General features: G+C 36.5%; 1 protein-coding gene across 3 annotated transcripts in view; it reads left to right on the top strand.

Annotated features, from left to right (window-relative positions):
• The window catches only part of IFT88 (intraflagellar transport 88), a 156,574-nt gene that overhangs the window by 24,393 nt on the left and 114,197 nt on the right, over positions 1-17,984 (top strand). For all 3 annotated transcript variants that reach the window (XM_035003737.1, XM_035003738.1, XM_035003735.1), the window contains 6 exons: positions 631-700; positions 9,648-9,738; positions 12,025-12,129; positions 13,513-13,615; positions 14,659-14,773; positions 16,824-17,055. In XM_035003737.1, coding sequence (XP_034859628.1) covers positions 631-700; positions 9,648-9,738; positions 12,025-12,129; positions 13,513-13,615; positions 14,659-14,773; positions 16,824-17,055 — 716 coding nt within the window. The remainder of the gene's footprint in view (positions 1-630; positions 701-9,647; positions 9,739-12,024; positions 12,130-13,512; positions 13,616-14,658; positions 14,774-16,823; positions 17,056-17,984) is intronic.

Below are 17,984 nucleotides of genomic sequence, written 5' to 3'. Positions count from 1 at the left end.
TAAAAATTTACAAGTGAAAATAGTATTTAAATAAGTAAGTTAAGTCATAATATAAAAATAAAATTATAATGACAAAATTTAATGTATATTATACCAATAAAATGGTTAAAAACTCAATTCCAGTCATTACTCACATGATGGATAATTTAGAGTTCCTAGAGTTAGGATAGATTACTGTGGAGGAGAAGTAAACGCTGAAGAGAGTACTCTTTTTTTTTAAGATTTTATTTATTTATTTGACAGAGACAACGAGAGAGGGAACACAAGCAGGGGGAGTGGGAGAGAGAGAAGCAGGCTTCCTACAGAACAGGGAGCCCGATGTGGGGCTTGATCCCAGGACTCTGGGATCATGACCTGAGCCAAAGGCAGACGCTTAACCCACTGAGCCACCCGGGCGCCCCGAGAGTACTCATTTTTATTTTCACATTTTATTTATATAATTTGATGTATGTTAAAATCTTACCAATTTCTTGATATATAAAATGTTTATATAAACAATGTTCTGGCCATTTAATAAATAGGTAATTTAAACCATTTAATAGGTAAATTAAATAACTTGTGCAAGTTTTTATATTTTCTTTAATTATCCTGTATCACAAATTCAATATGAACTCTTGAATTGTGTCTTAGGCTCTGCATTTGACCCCCTTGGTCAGTCAAGGGGCCCTGCTCCTCCTTTGGAAGCCAAAAATGAAGATAGGTATGTAAGTTCTCATGTTGTTGTTTTAGTGTTGTTGTATATTTTTAATTTTTATTTCCCAAATACATAATTCTCAGGTATTTTAAAAGGTCATGTCAGCAGTACCCCTATGTTTATAGCAGCATTATTTATAATAGCCAAGATATGGAAGCAGCCCAAGTGTCCATCAATTAATGAATGGATAAAGAAGATGTGGTATATATATTTATTTGTGTGTGTGTGATGGAATATTATTCAGCCATTAAAAAGAGTGAAATCTTGTCGTTTGCAATGACATGGAAGGAACTAGAGAGTATACTACTAAGTGAAATAAGTCAGTCAGAGAAAGACAAATGCCATATGATTTCACTCACACGTGAAATTTAAGAAACAAAACAGGGAGGGGAAGATGGCAGAGTAGGACCCTACTCCCACCTCATGAGACTCACCTCATCCCCAAATACAACTAGATAACTTTCAAATCATCCTAAATACTCCAGAAATCAATCTGAACACTGCCAGAACAAACTCCACAACTAAAGGTAGAGAAGAGGACACACTGAAGAAAGTAGGAAGTGCAGAGACAGGGTTTAGGCAGAAACATGGCTGCAGCAGTGGGAAGGAGCTGCGGTGGTGGGGAAGGGTGAGAGACAGACTAACAGAAGAGAACACAAGGAAAACCAATTCCCATAGAAGTTGGCTTGGAAAGCTAAATGGGCCAAATTCCATGGATTCTGGTAAGTAGTGGGACTTAAAGCCTGGAGTTTTAAAGATTAGCAGGTGTGGCCAGGATAGAGCCTGGAGGGCATTGCACTACTCTTGGAGAGAAGGCAGATAAACAACCTGTGGACGCAAGGCATGGAAACCGTGATGTGAAGCGTGCCTGGGGCACACAGTGGGGAGGTTATTTGCTCAAGTCAGAGGGCGTCTCAGAGAGAGTGTTCATGGAGAGACCCTGCCAAGAACAAGTAAATTGGCTGTTGCCATTTCCCTCCCTTGCCCTTCAGCGTAAGCATAGGACCACCTGTAGGAACCAGCACAGTGCAGACATTTGCTACCTAACTTGCTTACACCAAGCCCCATCCTCCATACTCCAGTGAAAACGCACTTTGCAGTCAGGATTGCCTAAGGCCCAGTACTACACACCCCTTCCCCCAGAAGACCAGCCCCAACCTCTACCAACACTGCGCCTCCCCAAGAGGGAATTTTGCAGACTCTCAGTTCCAGTGGCAGTGGTGACAGGTCTTATTTCACAAACAGGTCGGGGCACACCTCATTAAAATTTGCCACATTCAGACCAGGGACCACAAACTGTCCACAGCAGGCAAAGAGAGCCTCTGCAGATGACTGGCCTGAAGGATAAAGCAGCCAGGACACAGCAGCAAGTGCCCATAGTACACACAGGAGACACTCCTGGAAGTGTGAGGCCCTGGGGCACAGGGACACTACACAGCAGGGCACTACAGGACCTCTTCTATATAAGGCCACTACCCTCAAGAACAGGAGACACAGCTGACTTTCCTAACACAGAGAAACAAGCACAGAGACTTAGACTGAATGAGAAGACAGAATGAAAGAACAGAGGACAAGGCCACGGCAGGAGATCTAAGCAAAACAGATATAAGTAACAGGCCTGATAGAGAATTTAAAGTAGTGATCATAAAGATGTTCACTGGACTTGAGGAAAGAGTGAAAGACATGAATGAGACCCTTAATACAGATATAAGGTATAACATAGCAGAGGTAAAAGTACAATAAATGAAATAATGAGAAACATGCATGGTGGAAGGAACAACAGGCTGGAAGAAGCAGAAGAACAAATTAATGACCTAGAAGACAGAGTAGTGGAGAGTAATCAAGCTGAACAAAAGGGAGAAAAAAAGAATTATGTAAAACGAGAACAGACTTAGGGAACTCAGAAATGTTAAAGGGGATTCTTTGAGTGGAAAGGAAAGACCAAAAGTGACAGTAAGAAAGTAGGAAACACAAAAGCAGTAAAAATGAGTATTTTATAAAAAAATCAGTCAAGGAACTCAAAATAAAAGGATGTAAAATATGACATCTAAAGTGTGCGGAGAACAGGAGTGAAGAATGGGTTCAAACTCAAAACGACATCAACATCTTTAATATAGATGGCTATATGCTGAAGATGCTATTTTCCAACCTAATGGTAACCACAAATCAAAAACTAATAAATATGGAAAGAATAAAGAGAAAGAAATCCAAATATATCACTAAAGAAAACCAGCAAACCATAAAACAGGAAAGACAAAAAAAAAGGATCAGAGAAAAATCTTCAGACACAACCACAAAACAGCTAATAAAATAGAAATAAATACATATCTATCAATAATTACTTTTAATGTAAATGGACTTAACATTCCAATCAAAAGACATAGGGTAACAAAATGGATTAAAAAACATGGCCCATCTATATGCTGCCTATGAGAGACTTATTTTAGACCTAAAGCCACCTGCAGATTGAAAGTGAGGGGACAGAGAAATATTTATTATGCAAAGGGATGTCAAAAGAAAGCCAGAGTAGCAACACTTAATATTAGACAAACTAGATTTTAAAACAAAGACTGTAAGAAGAGACAAAGGAGGACACTATATAATAATAAAGAGGACAATCCAACAAGAGGATATAACAATTATAAATATTTCTGCACCCAACATGGGGTCACCCAAATACATAAACAATAACAAACATAAAGGAACGAATTGATAATAATACAGTAACAGTAGGGGACTGTAACACCCTCTTACATTAATGGACAGATCACCTAAACAGAAAATCAACAAGGAAACAATAGCTTTTCATGACACGCTGGAACAGATGGGTTTTTTTTTTTAATTATTTATTTATTTATTTGAGAGAGAGAGAGAGAGAAACAGCATGAGAGGGGATAGGGTCAGAGGGAGAAGTAGGCTCCCCGCTGAGCCGGGAGCCCGATGCAGGACTCGATCCTAGGACCCTGGGATCATGACCTGAGCCGAAGGCAGTTGCTTAACCAACTGAGCCACCCAGGCGCCCCGGAACAGATGGATTTAACAGATATATTTAGAACATTCCATCCTAAAACAGCAGAATACACATTCTTTTCAAGCCCAGGAACAGATGGCTTCACAGGCAAATTCTACCAAACATTTAAAGAAAAGTTAATACCTATTCTTCTCAAACTATTTAAATAAACTTAAAAAGGAAGGATTACTTCCAGTTCATTCTGTGAGGCCAGCATTACCCTGATACCAAAACCAGATAAAGACACCAAAAATAGAGAACTACAGCCCATTATCTCTGATGAACATAGATACTAAAATCCTCAACAAAATACTAGGAAACAGGATCCAACAATACATTAAAAAAATTGTTCACCATGATCATGTGGGAATTATTCCTGGGTTCCAAGGGTGGTTCAGTATTCGGCAAATCTGTCAATCTGGTACATCACATCAGTAAGAGAAAAGATAACTATAGGATCATTTTAGTAGATGCAGTAAAAGCATTTGACAAAGTACAACATCCATTCATGATAAAAGCCAACAAAGTAAGTTTAGAGGCAACATACTCAACATCATAAAGGCCATATATGAGACACCCCCAACTAATACCATCCTAAATGGGGAAAAACAAACCTTTTCCCCTAAAGGTCAGGAACAAGACAGGGATGTCCACTCTCACCACTTTTAGTGAACATAGTACTGGAAGTCCTAGCCACAGGAATCAGGCAACAAAAAGATATAAAAGGTATCCAAATTGGCAAGGAATTCAAACTTTCAATATTTGTAGATAACATGATACTATATGTAGAAAATCTGGAAGACTTTGCCAAAAAACTTCTAGAACTGATAAACAACTTCAGGAAAGTTGCAGGATATAAAATCAAACTACAGAAATCTGTTGCATTTTTATTTGCCAAGAATTAAGCAGAAAAAAGAGAAATTAAGAAAAGAATTCCAGATATAGTTGCAGCAAATATAATATGGTATCTAGGAATAAACCTAACCAAGGAGGTAAAGACCTTTACTCAGAACTATAAAATACCAATGAAAGAAATTGAAGACAACAGAAAGAAATGCTCATGGATTGGAAGAACAAATATTGTTTAAATGTCTATATTACCCAAAGCAGTCTACACATTTAAAGCAATCCCTATCAGAATACCAATAGCCGTTTTCACAGAACTAGAGCAAACAATCCTAAAATTTGTATGGAAGCACAAAAGACCCCAAATACCCAAAGCAATCTTGGAAAAGAAAAGCAAAGGTGGAGGCATCGCAATTCCAGACTTCAGGTTATGTTACAGAGCTGTAGTAAGCAAAACAGTATGGTACTGGCATAAAAATAGACACAAAGTTCAATGGAACAGAATAGAATATCCAGAAATAAACTACAATTATATGGTCAGTTATTCTTGGACAACATAAGAAAGAATATCTGATGGGAAAAAGACAGTCTCTTCAACAAATGGTGTTGAGAAAACTGAACAGCCACATGCAGAAGAATGAAATTGGGGCACTTTCTTACACCATACACAAAAATATACTCAAAATGGATTAAGGACCTAAATGTGAGACCTGAAACCATAAAAGTTCTAGAAGAGAGCACAGGCAGTAGTTTCTCTGACATCAGCTATAGCAACATTTTTCTAGATATGTCTCCTGAGGCAAGGGAAATAAAACCAAAGATAAAATATTGGACTACATCAAAATAAAAATCTTCTGCATAGTGAAGGAAACAACCACTAAAATTAAAAAGCAACCTATGGATGGGGAGAAGATATTTGCAAATTACCTATCCAGTTAAAGGTTAGTATCCAATATATATAAAGAATTTATAAAACTCAACACCCAAATAACAAATCCAATTAAAACATGGGCAGAAGACATGAGCAGAGATTTCTCCAAAGAAGACATCCAGATAGCCAACGGACACATGAAAAGATGCTCATCATCATCCCCATTTACTATCAGGGAAATGCAAATCAAAACTGTAGTGAGCTATCCCCTCACACCTGTTCAGAATGGCTAAAGTCAACAACACAAGAATCAACAGGTACTGGCTAGGATGTGGAAAAAGGGGAACTCTCAGGCACTGTTGGTTAGAATTGAAACTGGTGCAGCCACTGTGGAAAATGGTATGGAGCTTCCACAAAAAGTTAAAAATAGAACTGTATAGTCCAGCAATAGCACCACTAGGTATTTACCCGAGGAATACAAAAACATGAATTAAAAGGGGTACATGCACCCCTCTGTTTATAGTAGCATTATTTATAATAGGCAAATTATGAAGGCAGCGTAGGTGTTCATAGATCAATGAATGGTTAAAGAAGATGTGGCAAATATGTATGATGGAATATTATTCAGTCATAAAAAGGAATGAAATCTTGCCATTTGCAAGGACATGGATGGAGATAGAGAGTATCATGCTAAGTGAAATAAGTCAGAGAAAGACAAATACCAGATGATTTCACTCATATGTGAAATTTAAGAAACAAATGAGCCAAGGGGGAAAAAAAAGAGACAAACCAAGAAAGAGAGTCTTAGTTATAGAAAACAAACTGATGGTTACCAGAGTAGAAGTGGGTGGGGGATGAGGGGGTAGGTGATGGGGATTAAGGGGTGTACTTGTCATGATGAGCACTGGGTGATTAAAAGAAATAGTTTTTTAAAAAATTAATCATGTATCCTCAAAAACAAAAGTTCATGTTAGCAGAATAGTGATCAAAACTTCATCCCTGGTTCTTGGAACAAGCAAAAGAATCAAGTCTAAGAAAAACAGCCATGTGTGTTCTATGCAGTTTTATTGTAATATTACTTGATGTGAAGATATGTCTAATGTTTATGGATGCCAATATTGATTCTCTTGGAGACCAAATGGAGTTGAAAATGGAATAGGATATGCTCATTTTAAAAGAATATTTCAGTGAAAAAATTAAGAGAATATACAGGAAGTTAGTCATATCAATATTGAGAAATTTAATTTTTTAGAGAATTAGTTTTGTGCTAGTGGCTGAAGAGTAGCCAAAAGCTGTGATACAAAGTCAGGTGTATGTACTTACTGGGATCCTTATAAGTACTATTTTTTTTTTTTTAAAGATTTTATTTATTTATTCATGAGAGACAGAGAGATTGAGAGAGAGGCAGAGGGAGAAGCAGGCTCCCAAGGAGCAGGGAGCCCGATGCCGGGCTCAATCCCAGGACTCCAGGATCATCACCTGAGACAAAGGCAGACGCTTAACCATCTGAGCCACCCAGGCGCCCAAGTACTATTTTTTTTTTTTTAAAGATTTTATTTATTTATTTGCAAGAGAGAGTGAGAGACAGAGAGCATGAGAAGGAGGAGGGTCAGAGGGAGAAGTAGATTCCCCGCTGAGCAGAGAGCCCGATGCGGGACTCGATCCCGGGACTCCAGGATCATGACCTGAGCCGAAGGCAGTCGCTTAACTGACTGAGCCACCCAGGCGCCCCTTATAAGTACTATTGACATAAAGATTTTACAAGTAGTAACATAAGCCAGCATTTATTGAGTATTCACTGTGTCCTGCTGTGCAAGTGCTATATGTAAATGAAGACTGAGCTGTTTTTATCAGTAGTTCATTGAGGGAGAAAGTAAACACAACAGTTTTCACTTGGTAACACTAATAAATGGCAGGACTGAGATTTGAACCCAAGCTGTTTCCAGAGCCTCATGTTATTAAACTCTATTTTTCTTCTGTATAATAGAGATTTTTAAATTGTAGTTCTTAAACCCACTATTTGGGCTATTGTATAAATTACATAATTTCTCTTTCTCACTAACAAGGAATCTCTATAGAAAATCTGTTTACTTTGTGTCCTAGTTAATGACAGCATGTTTGCTAATAAAAGTAGGTTACTTTATTTAAATACCAGGTCATTTAGAATCCTTTCAGCTGCCAACAGAAGATACATGAGGGAAACACACACAAATAAGAATCTTTATTATCTTATTTAATAGGAAGTCTGGAGGCAGGGCACTTCTAGGGATGGTTAATTTAACTGCTCAATAACATCATCCCTGGTTCAGCTTCTCTCTGATTCCCTTGGCCTTTCTTAAGAGCCTGCCATCCTATCATGCCAAAAGAGCCCTGAGAGTTCAAAATCTCCATATAGGGGCGCCTGGGTGGCTCAGTCGTTAAGCGTCTGCCTTTGGCTCAGGTGATGATCCTGGAGTCCTGGGATTGAGCCCGGCATCGGGCTCCCTGCTCCATGAGAAGCCTGCTTCTCCCGCTCCCACTCCTCCTGCTTGTGTTCCCTCTCTCGCTTTCTCTCTCTCTGTCAAATAAATAAAATCTTAAAAAAAAAAAAAAAAAAAAAATCTCCATGTAGTTAATAAAGCCTAGAGCCAGAAATTTCCCAGTCTTGAGTCCCTTTCAAAAAGCAAAGAAAATCTTCCCAGGAACCCTCTACCCCAAGCAAACCTGTCTTCACTTCTCACTGGCCAGAAGTACATCACATGTGCATGACTGAACCAAACATTTGGCAAGAGAATGAGACTCTTGACTAGCTTAGATCTGTATGCAAGGAGGAAGGATGGTGGCAGGTTCTTGTGTGGGTAGGTGTCCAACAGTGTCTGCATATAGAGTTCATTTTCCTGGCATTTGATAGGGACAGGGTAATTACTTTTACTGTCTTCATAACATTTATAACTTTAAAATTTCATATTCATATTTTATTTAGGTTTAATAATTGTAAGCAATATTTGAAGACATTTATTAGAGTGTTTTGGACTATAAAATAGAATTCTGTACTTTATTGTAAGCTTTATAAAATGGCATTTATTATGGTCATTGCTCAGTTAGAATTTTGCAGATCTTTAGGAAACTAATTTGTATCCCACCTGACTAAATTTTAGTCAGATTCTACCAAAAAATATGATTCTTTAGACAAAGCTATATTATTAAATTTATTCCTGTATTTTTTAAAAGTCCATTTGTAGAGAAGAGAACTGTGTATTCTGAAATATTCCTTTTTTTTTTTAAAGATTTTATTTATTTATTTATTTGACAGAGAGAGAGAGAGATAGCGAGAGCAGGAACACAAGCAGGGGAAGTGGGAGAGGGAGAAGCAGGCCTCCCGCCGATCAGGGAGCCCGATGTGGGGCTCAATCCCAGGACCTGAGCCGAAGGCAGATGCCTAATGACTGAACCACCCAGGCACCCCTATTCTGAAATATTCCTAGTAAAATTTTATTTAGGCACTAATGTACATTCAGACTATTGTGATATTTGATGGAAGAAAGTGGTAGCAAAATGACATTAATGTTATTTTAAAATGTGACTGATTTGGGAGTACTATGTTTGCTACTAATGGAATCAGGATTTTTTTAACTTCTTCACACTGTTGGAAATATTCTCTAGAGTACCCAACTGGTAGTAAGTAATAATAATTTTTATCTCTTCTATGGGGGCTTCAGTTTTCTTCACCATAAAGTAAAGTTTTCATTTGTCATAGGCTCTGAAGAAAGGATCTACTTTCTTTTGGGGATGATAATGTAATAGCATGGGTCCTTGAATTACCTTACTTAGGTTTAATCCTGGCTCTATTACTTAACTAGCTATGGGACCTTGGGTTAATAATTAACTTTCTAAACCTCAATTTCCCTATCAGTAAAATGATAATAATGGTAGGACTTATATCAGATGTTACTGGGAGGATTAAATGACATAATTAGGGTGAAGCATTTGGCTCAGTGTTAGATTACACTTGTGCCAAGTAAATGTTTACTTTTATTAACCAAAAATGTTATTTTTACTATTATTATTAATAATATAATTATTAAAAACAGTAGTGCATTTACTCTTTAATGCCATTTATATTTTTGTCTTATCTGTAACCTATTCTTATAAAAGCACATAATGGACAATGTTACAGGTAAATTAAATTTTAGTATGTATTATTAGTGCTTGAATGAGTCAGAGTACACCTGCTTTTTCTTTAATAGTCCAGAAGAAAAGATTAGACAATTAGAGAAGAAAGTAAATGAATTGGTAGAAGAAAGCTGTATTGCCAACAGCTGTGGAGACTTAAAATTGGTAAGTTCATAAACTTATAAGATTCAAGATGGTGATGCGTGTGTCCTATGTATGTGCACAAATACAAAGCACATGTACAGGTTTTCCCCGCTCTCCAGAAGAAGAGCAAAACCTTTCATAAGCCAAAATGGCATCAAACAATTATGAATTTATATTGGAAAAATTTTTGAGCATTCCTAGACCCAACAACTAACCTGTCTTAGGCTTTTCTGCTATCTCAGGACACATCTTGCCAATGGATGCACAGAATAAATCAAAATAAATCACAGATGTCCACAGACAGTGGTGGCTTGACGCTGAGATGCTGTGTGGCGGGACTGCTCTCGCTACTGGAGGTGTGCACTGCCTCTGGAAGGGTTTGCTACAGAACAGATGTTGCACACTATTTCACTTCTTGCCTTTTGTTTTTATAAAAGCAGAAATCCTCTGCACATTTTTTTCAGTTAGCAAAAACAGGTGCTAATGTAGGTCTTTTGTTAAAGCATAGTGGCATTATGTGAACTTTCAGAAAGTGAGGGATACCTGAATAGATTAACATGTTTTTTTGTTTTTTAGGGGTTTTTTTGCTGCTGACAGGCCTTAGAGTTTTCACTAAAGCAGTTTTTTGAAAACATAGGCAGCTGCTTCAGAAAAACTCTTATGTCAAAACAGTTGTCTGATTTTGTAATTTTTGACATTGGTCAATACAGTAGGAAAACAAATTCTAGTGGAACAGTTGATTAAATTTTGCAGCCTGGTGGACTATTGGATTGCACTCACAGCCTGCTGAAGGGCGTAGCTACCAAGCTCCACACACAGTACTAAGGGTTGTTTTCTTATTTAAGCCTCACTACCCTAAAATATTCTTTTAGGTACTGTAAACTGCAAAATCGTAGTTTGTTTTTTGGCACTCCAACTCTGGTTTTTCGTGCCTTTTTTTTTTTTAAGATTTTATTTATTTATTTGTCAGAGAAAGAGAGAGCATAAGGAGGGAGAGCAGCGAGGGCCAAGGAGCCCGATGTAGGGCTTGATCCCAGGACCCCAGGATTATGACCTGAGCCGAAGGCAGATGCTTAACCATCTGAGCCACCCAGGCATCCCTCGTGCTTTTTTTTTTTTTTTTTAAGATTTTATTTATTTATTTGACAGAGCGAGAGCAGGAACACAAGCAGGGAGAGTGGGAGAGGGAGAAGCAGGCCCCCCGCCGAGCAGGGAGCCTGATGCAGGGCTCGATCCCAGGACCCTGGGACCATGACCCCAAGCCAAAGGGAGACACTTAACAACTGAGCCACCCAGGCACCCCTCATGCTTTTTTTTTTAATTAAATATTTTGGGGGCGCCTGGGTGGCTCAGGTCGTTAAGCGTCTGCCTTCGGCTCAAGTCATGATCTCAGGGTTGTGGAATTGAGCCCTGCATAGGGCTCTCTGCTCAGTGGCAAGTCTGCTTCTCCCTCTCCCTCTGTGATCTCTCTTGCTCTCTCTCTCTCAAATAAATAAATAAAAATCTTTAAAAAAATTAATTAAATATTTTCTCTTAATTTGCTTTGTTCTCATTACTTTGTCATACCATATAAATGTAATTTCTATGACTTAGTTATCACATTAATGAATACCATTAGAATTGTTCAGTATAAAACTACTTTTATTGCTCACAGAACTGGTGCTTTTTTATCTAGCTCTAAAAAAATAATCCCATGTTAAATTAATCTGGTTAATCTGGTTAAATTAATATGGTTAAATTAATATGGTTAATCTCTTGGTGGAAATCAACAAAAGGTTCTTGGCATTCTGAGTAGGATATAAGAGCCAAACTAAGTAAGCATTTGTTGTAATATCGGATAGCAGTTATCCTTTGATTTTTCTGTGTTTTGAGCATCCCAGAAACCAAACAAATCCATCTAAATTTCTATCTCACGAGTTGGAATTAAAATATCCAAAGACTCAGGATTGAATGGGAAAAAGAAGAAAATATGTAGGGTCAAATCTAAATGGTGGTGAAAGGTGTGGTGATAAAGAAACTTGACTTGGGGCTAATATACTCTACACTTTATCATTTATACTTCCTCTTCTTTCTGGGGAGCAGTGGGGGGAACACATGACATTTTTATGATGGTGAATTCCACTTTAAACAAATACTCTGGGTTCTTTTGTTTTCAAGGGGAGTTTATTATAAGAGTACAGGAGGGCATACTGGGAATCCAGGAAGGTATAAGGCATCCAACCAAGCTTCATACAAATACCTCCCAAATGCATGAAATGCTCATAATGAATGCTTAAAGGAATTTACAAAGTATAAACTTGATTTCAGGCCTTAGAAAAGGCAAAAGATGCAGGAAGAAAAGAGAGAGTCTTGGTGAGACAACGAGAACAAGTTACAACTCCAGAAAATATCAATTTGGATTTAACTTACTCAGTAAGTATAAAATACCTGTTGAGTAAAATTATTTTGGCTAGGTTTGTAGATTCCGAAAGTTTTTTTCTTTTTCTTCTGTTTTTTTTTTTTTTTAATTTCTAAAAAGACTTTATTTAAATTCAGTTAGCCATTGTAAATCTTATTGGACCTTAGGAGCTCAGAATTCGATTAATAGAAATCTTTATGAAGTTCATGAGGCACTCTTTGTTCTGTACAAAGATTTTTTTTTTATTTCATTAGTTTTTAATAACTTAGGAAGTACCTGCAAACCCACCACCCAATGACTCTATTTCTGGAAGATTGATAATATTTATGCTCTGTTTTTAGTATGGTTACTTTAATGAGATTCTAATATGGACTTTTGGTCTGTAATTTTCAAGAACTTCCAACTAGGTAAATAATACAATGTTCTGTGAGGGTAGTGAAAAAAACAAAAGCTAATTTCTTACAGAATTTTTAAATTTATTTTTTATTTTTTTTATTTTTTTAAAGATTTTATTTATTTGAGAGAGAGACAATGAGAGAGAGCGAGTACATGAGAGGGGGGAGGGTCAGAGGGAGAAGCAGACTCCTCGCCGAGCAGGGAGCCCGATGCAGGACTCGATCCAGGGACTCCAGGATCATGACCTGAGCCGAAGGCAGTCGCTTAACCAACTGAGCCACCCAGGCGCCCTCTTACAGAATTTTTTTAACTCTAAAAAGATACTTGATATTTATACTGGTGTTTTTAAAGGGTGTATTTTTAGTGGGAAAGTGTTCATCTGCCAACAAATGGAAAAAAAGGGCATTTGAAACTTTGAATAGAAATTTTTAGATGTTCAGTCTTGGTAGCTAATATCTTTAAATTCCATGGAATCTTTAGGGAATAATTTCTAATCTTTTTTTTTTTTTACCTGTAGGAAGGTAAGTTTCTATAACTTAGTGACTTAAATTATAATTTTGCATACAGAGAAATACTTTTTACAGTTTTGCATATAAAAAAGCACACAAATGAAGCCTTAAGGTATATCCACATAATGTGTAATTTTTATTTACAAAGAAAATTTGGCCCACTGTCTTACTTACTCCTTTTATTACCAACCACATTAACAATACAAGTTTATTCTTTGTAGGTCTTTCTGAGATTAATGGATGGTAAATGCCACCTAAATTAGAAAGAATACTTAGAAAATTAACGTGCCATTTAGAGGATAGCTATACTTATCTTAATGTTCAGGTTCATTTTGAATGCAAGATATTTCTGTGTATGCTCTACTTCCTAATTGGTTAGGTATCTTGATATAGACATCTAGGTTTGTTATAGGATGTTAATCTCTGAAAAGATTATAGGCAAAGGGGCCTAAAATGGTCATTATATGTGATTTTGCAATGTTTATTCCTTAGGTTCTTTTCAACTTGGCTAGTCAGTATTCGGCTAATGAAATGTATGCTGAAGCACTAAACACGTATCAAGTTATAGTGAAAAATAAGATGTTTATCAATGCAGGTGGGTATATGTAGTCAATTTTCCCAATAAGTGTAGTTCTTTTTTTCCCCCTAAAGTTTATATATTTAAGTAATCTCTGCACCCAACGTGGGGCTCGAGCTCATGATCCCAAGATCAAGAGTTGCATGCTCTTCTGACTGAGCCAACCAGGCACCCTGAGTATAGTTCTTTTGTAATGTTAATTTACATTTCCCCACTTTATGTTTCCTTATAATAATCTGTGCTCTAAACAAATTTGTGTTTATATGGAAATGTCCTGCTTGAAAATACTGTTTATATGAAAACTCACATAAATACAAATGAAGAAATACTGTTGGGGTGAGGTGTATTGCCTAACAAACAGTAAACACAAAGTGTATTCTGTCATCACTAGTAGAATGAGCCATTGCAATCCCATCAAACATGCTTTCCCAAGGGGCGCCTCGGTGGCTCAGTTGGTTAAGCTGTTGTCTTTGGCTCAGGTCATGATCCTGGGGTCCTTGGATTGAGCCTGGCTTAGGGCTCCCTGTTCAGCGGGGAGTCTGCTTCTCCCTCTTCCTCTGCCCCTCCCCCTCTCTCATGCTCTCTCTTGCTCATGCTCTCTCTCTCTCAAGTAAATAAAATCTTAAAAAAAATGCTTTCCCTTATAAATTTATCCCCGAGACTACAATTTATATGTATCATTTATATTGTGTAATTTTTTGGTAGTAGTATTAAAGTTTATCAGAATATCATTTTCTTTAATGTATATGGCATTATTGAATCTAATTTTTAAATTCTGTCTTTTTTTAGAATAACACAATTCCAGTTTTATAATGTAAATCACTTGTTTTCTAGCCATATTTTCAGGCTTTCATATTTCCATCTGTCTTAAGTTCCATTTCCTTACAGAAGATTAGTGTGTAGATACATGAAAATAGTATAACTCTTTTAAAGTGAGAATTTTAGGTAGTGTCTGAGGCTTCCTAACTTGAGAAAAGCTTCAAAGAATATGAATTAAGGTCATCTGAAGTACAGAAAAAGTGAAGAAAATAGAATATTATATATTCATTATTTTTTATTAGGAAGATTGAAAGTGAATATGGGAAATATTTATTTAAAGCAAAGAAATTATTCCAAAGCCATTAAATTCTACCGAATGGCACTAGATCAAATTCCAAGCGTCCATAAAGAAATGAGGTAAGTTTACATAATGATAACTTGGTGAGATTTAAGTGTTATTTTTCAGAAACAATATAACTCTTCTTACTTGTCACCAGTGAGTTGAATGTTTTGAGGTGTTTGTACATGTGAGGTGTTAGATTTATGTCGTATCTGTAGTATTTTGGTGCGTTCCCCTACTGACTACTTGCACACATTTATATAATGACAAGTTAAAGATTAGAGACAAAATATGTAATCAGTTGAAATAAAACAAAGCTAATTGGCCTATATAAGGGATAACCTAGCAGGCCATTAGCAGCAAATAAAAGTCACTGCCAACATAAAATCAAAACAGCAGTTTAGAATATAACAGACTTTAGAATGTCTTGAAATAATTAAGGAAGGGATTACATTTGAATCTTAGAAGAGGGGAGAGGAGGAGGAAGCTGGAATATTTTCTATTCATACAATATTTCAAGAGCAGAAACAGTAAATTACCTTATGGTCTGGTAATGACCTTGATATCATAGAAGATTTCCAGGATATTTACTGAGTATACTTTTCCTTAGGCTTAGTACAATTCCTCTGTGAAAGTTAATTTATTTGTGAATGCCACCTTTAGTGATCATTTGTTTTTTAATAATGTATCATTATCATAGGGAAATATGTAGCTCCTAGGACACAGTGCTCTTAGGCACTTTTAACTCAGTTGAGGCCAAGACTTTGAGCATTGTAGAAAAAGATAATAATATTAGATAGTTTATGTCAAGTGCTTAATTAGTTTATGTCAAGTGCTTAATTATCAATAATCAAGAGGTGCTGTAGTAACTAAGTTGAGGGACTTAGTTGAGAGATTATTAAGAACAAGAATGATCAAGAAAGGCTTTATGAAGGAGGTGTACTTGCGATAGGTTACTTACGTGACGAAGGGAGAAAGGGTAATATTCCAGACAAAGGGAAAATTGAGATGAGTCAAGGAAATAACAGTATTTGTGATCTGATCAGAGAATTATGAATAAATGAATTTAGTTGAAGCCGAGGTATTATGTTGAGGAGTGGTTAGAAATAAGATGGGATCACATCCATTATAATGGCTCTAATCAAATGACTGAAAATAAGTACTGAAGAGCATGTAGAGAAATTGGAAACCTCATACATTGGGCATATCAAATGGTACAGCCAGTTTGGAAAATAATTTGGCAGTTTTTTAAAAAGTTAAACAGGGGTGCCTGGGTGGCTCAGTTGTTAAGCGTCTGCCTTCAGCTCAGGTCATGATCCCAGCGTCCTGGGATCAAGCCCTGCGGCGGGCTCCCTGCTCTGCAGGAAGCCTGCTTCTCCCTCTCCCACACCCTCTGCTTGTGTTCCTTCTCTTGCTATGTCTCTGTCTGTCAAATAAATAAATCTTAAAAAAAAAAAAGTTAAACACAAATTTACCAGTGGACCAGCAATCCCACTCCCAGGTATATACCCAAGAGAAATGAAAATATGCTGTCACAAAGGATTGTGTGTGAATGTTCATAGCATTATTCACAATAGCCTCAAAGTGGAAACAATCAAATGTCTGTCAAGCAGGCAGTGAATAAATAAAATATGGTATATTCATACTGTGGAATACTATTTGGAAATATAAAAGGAATAGAGTACTGATATATGCTGTACTATGGAGGAACCTTCAAAAGATTATGCTAATTGAAAGAAGCCAGATATAAAATACTATATATGACCCCATTTATATGCAATGCCTAGAAAAAGCAAATCCAGAGAGACAAAGTAGGTTAATGATTGCCTAGGGCAGGAGGTAAGAATGGGGAGTGACTGCTAACGGGCACAGATTTTCTTTTTAGGATAATGGAGATGATTTAAAATAGGAATGTGGTTATAGTTTCACAGCTGTGGAGATATAGCAGTGCTCACTGAATTGTGTACTTAAAACAAGTGAATTTTATGTAAGTTAAACCTCAATAAAGCTTTAGCAAGACAAAATAAAATGTGGGAAAGAAAAGAAGGAAACTCTCTGTGGAATGTCTTGATTACCATACTAAAGAATTGAGGCTTTTAAAGCTTATCCGTGTTTGTTTTTCTTTAGGATTAAAATCATGCAGAACATTGGTGTTACATTTATAAAAACTGGTCGGTATTCAGATGCCATTAATTCATTTGAGCACATCATGAGTATGGCCCCAAATCTGAAGGCAGGCTTCAACCTAATTCTTAGTTACTTTGCTGTTGGAGATCGAGACAAAATGAAGAAGGCATTCCAAAAATTGATTGCTGTTCCCTTAGAAATTGATGAAGATGATAAATATATTTCACCAAGTGTGAGTATGAAGAAGATTGCTGTGTAGCCAGCTACTAGTTATCCATGCTTTTCTGTTTCTAGGAATGAAAAAGTTGGAATGGATGACTTTTTAGGTTTCTCCTAGCCCTATATTAATATGTTTTAATTAATTAAATTTAATTAATGTGCTTTTATCAGTTTCATTTGTTATTTAAATTAGGTTGAGAATGGGACTCTGTTGAAATAGGGCTAGAGCTTATGGTTAAAGATCAGCTTCACAATTTTAGTGAAAAAAGAGAAAATCTTACAAAATATAAGATTACATGCCATTCTTTAAGAAAACTATCTTGACGAAGGAACCCCTAAAGCCTTTTTTTTTTTTCTGTTTTTTTATCAGTCATTGTTTAACAGAGGAAACTAAAACTATGTGTACTAAATAGATCAAAAATGAAAAGAAGAATTCCTTATCCTTATGCATAGAGTGAAGCAAAATACAAAAGTCATATTTTTGGAGCCCTAAGGAGGAAATACTGTACAATGTTAAGTGAAAAACCAAGTGGAAAAAAAAAAAAAGATAAACACACACCCATACATGAACATAAACTGGAAGGAAATACACCAAAATAGAAATAGTTTCCAGGCAGTGAGATAATTTTTCTTACTGCTTTTAAAATATTTTTCAGGTTTTTACATATAAAGTATTGGTATACTGCTATATTATTTCATATTAAGCCAAATCATATGAAATTGCCTGTATTTATAGATCAAAATGGTTTAATAATGCCAATTTCATAAATTGAACTTCACAGATTTTCTTAATAGATTATAAGGGTATTACAGCATAATGGTTGGCTCCATCACTCAGTACTTACTCTTCTTATGCCTCAGTTCCTTTATACATAATATAAGACTCATTATAATAATCTACCTTATAGGGGTGCCTGGGTGGCTCAGTCGGTTAAGCGGCTG

This window comes from Mirounga leonina, unplaced genomic scaffold, assembly GCF_011800145.1.
Source record: "Mirounga leonina isolate KUSES-001 unplaced genomic scaffold, KU_Mleo_1.0 Mir_127, whole genome shotgun sequence".
NCBI lineage: Eukaryota > Metazoa > Chordata > Mammalia > Carnivora > Phocidae > Mirounga > Mirounga leonina.
This window is presented reverse-complemented; position numbering and strand designations above follow the sequence as displayed.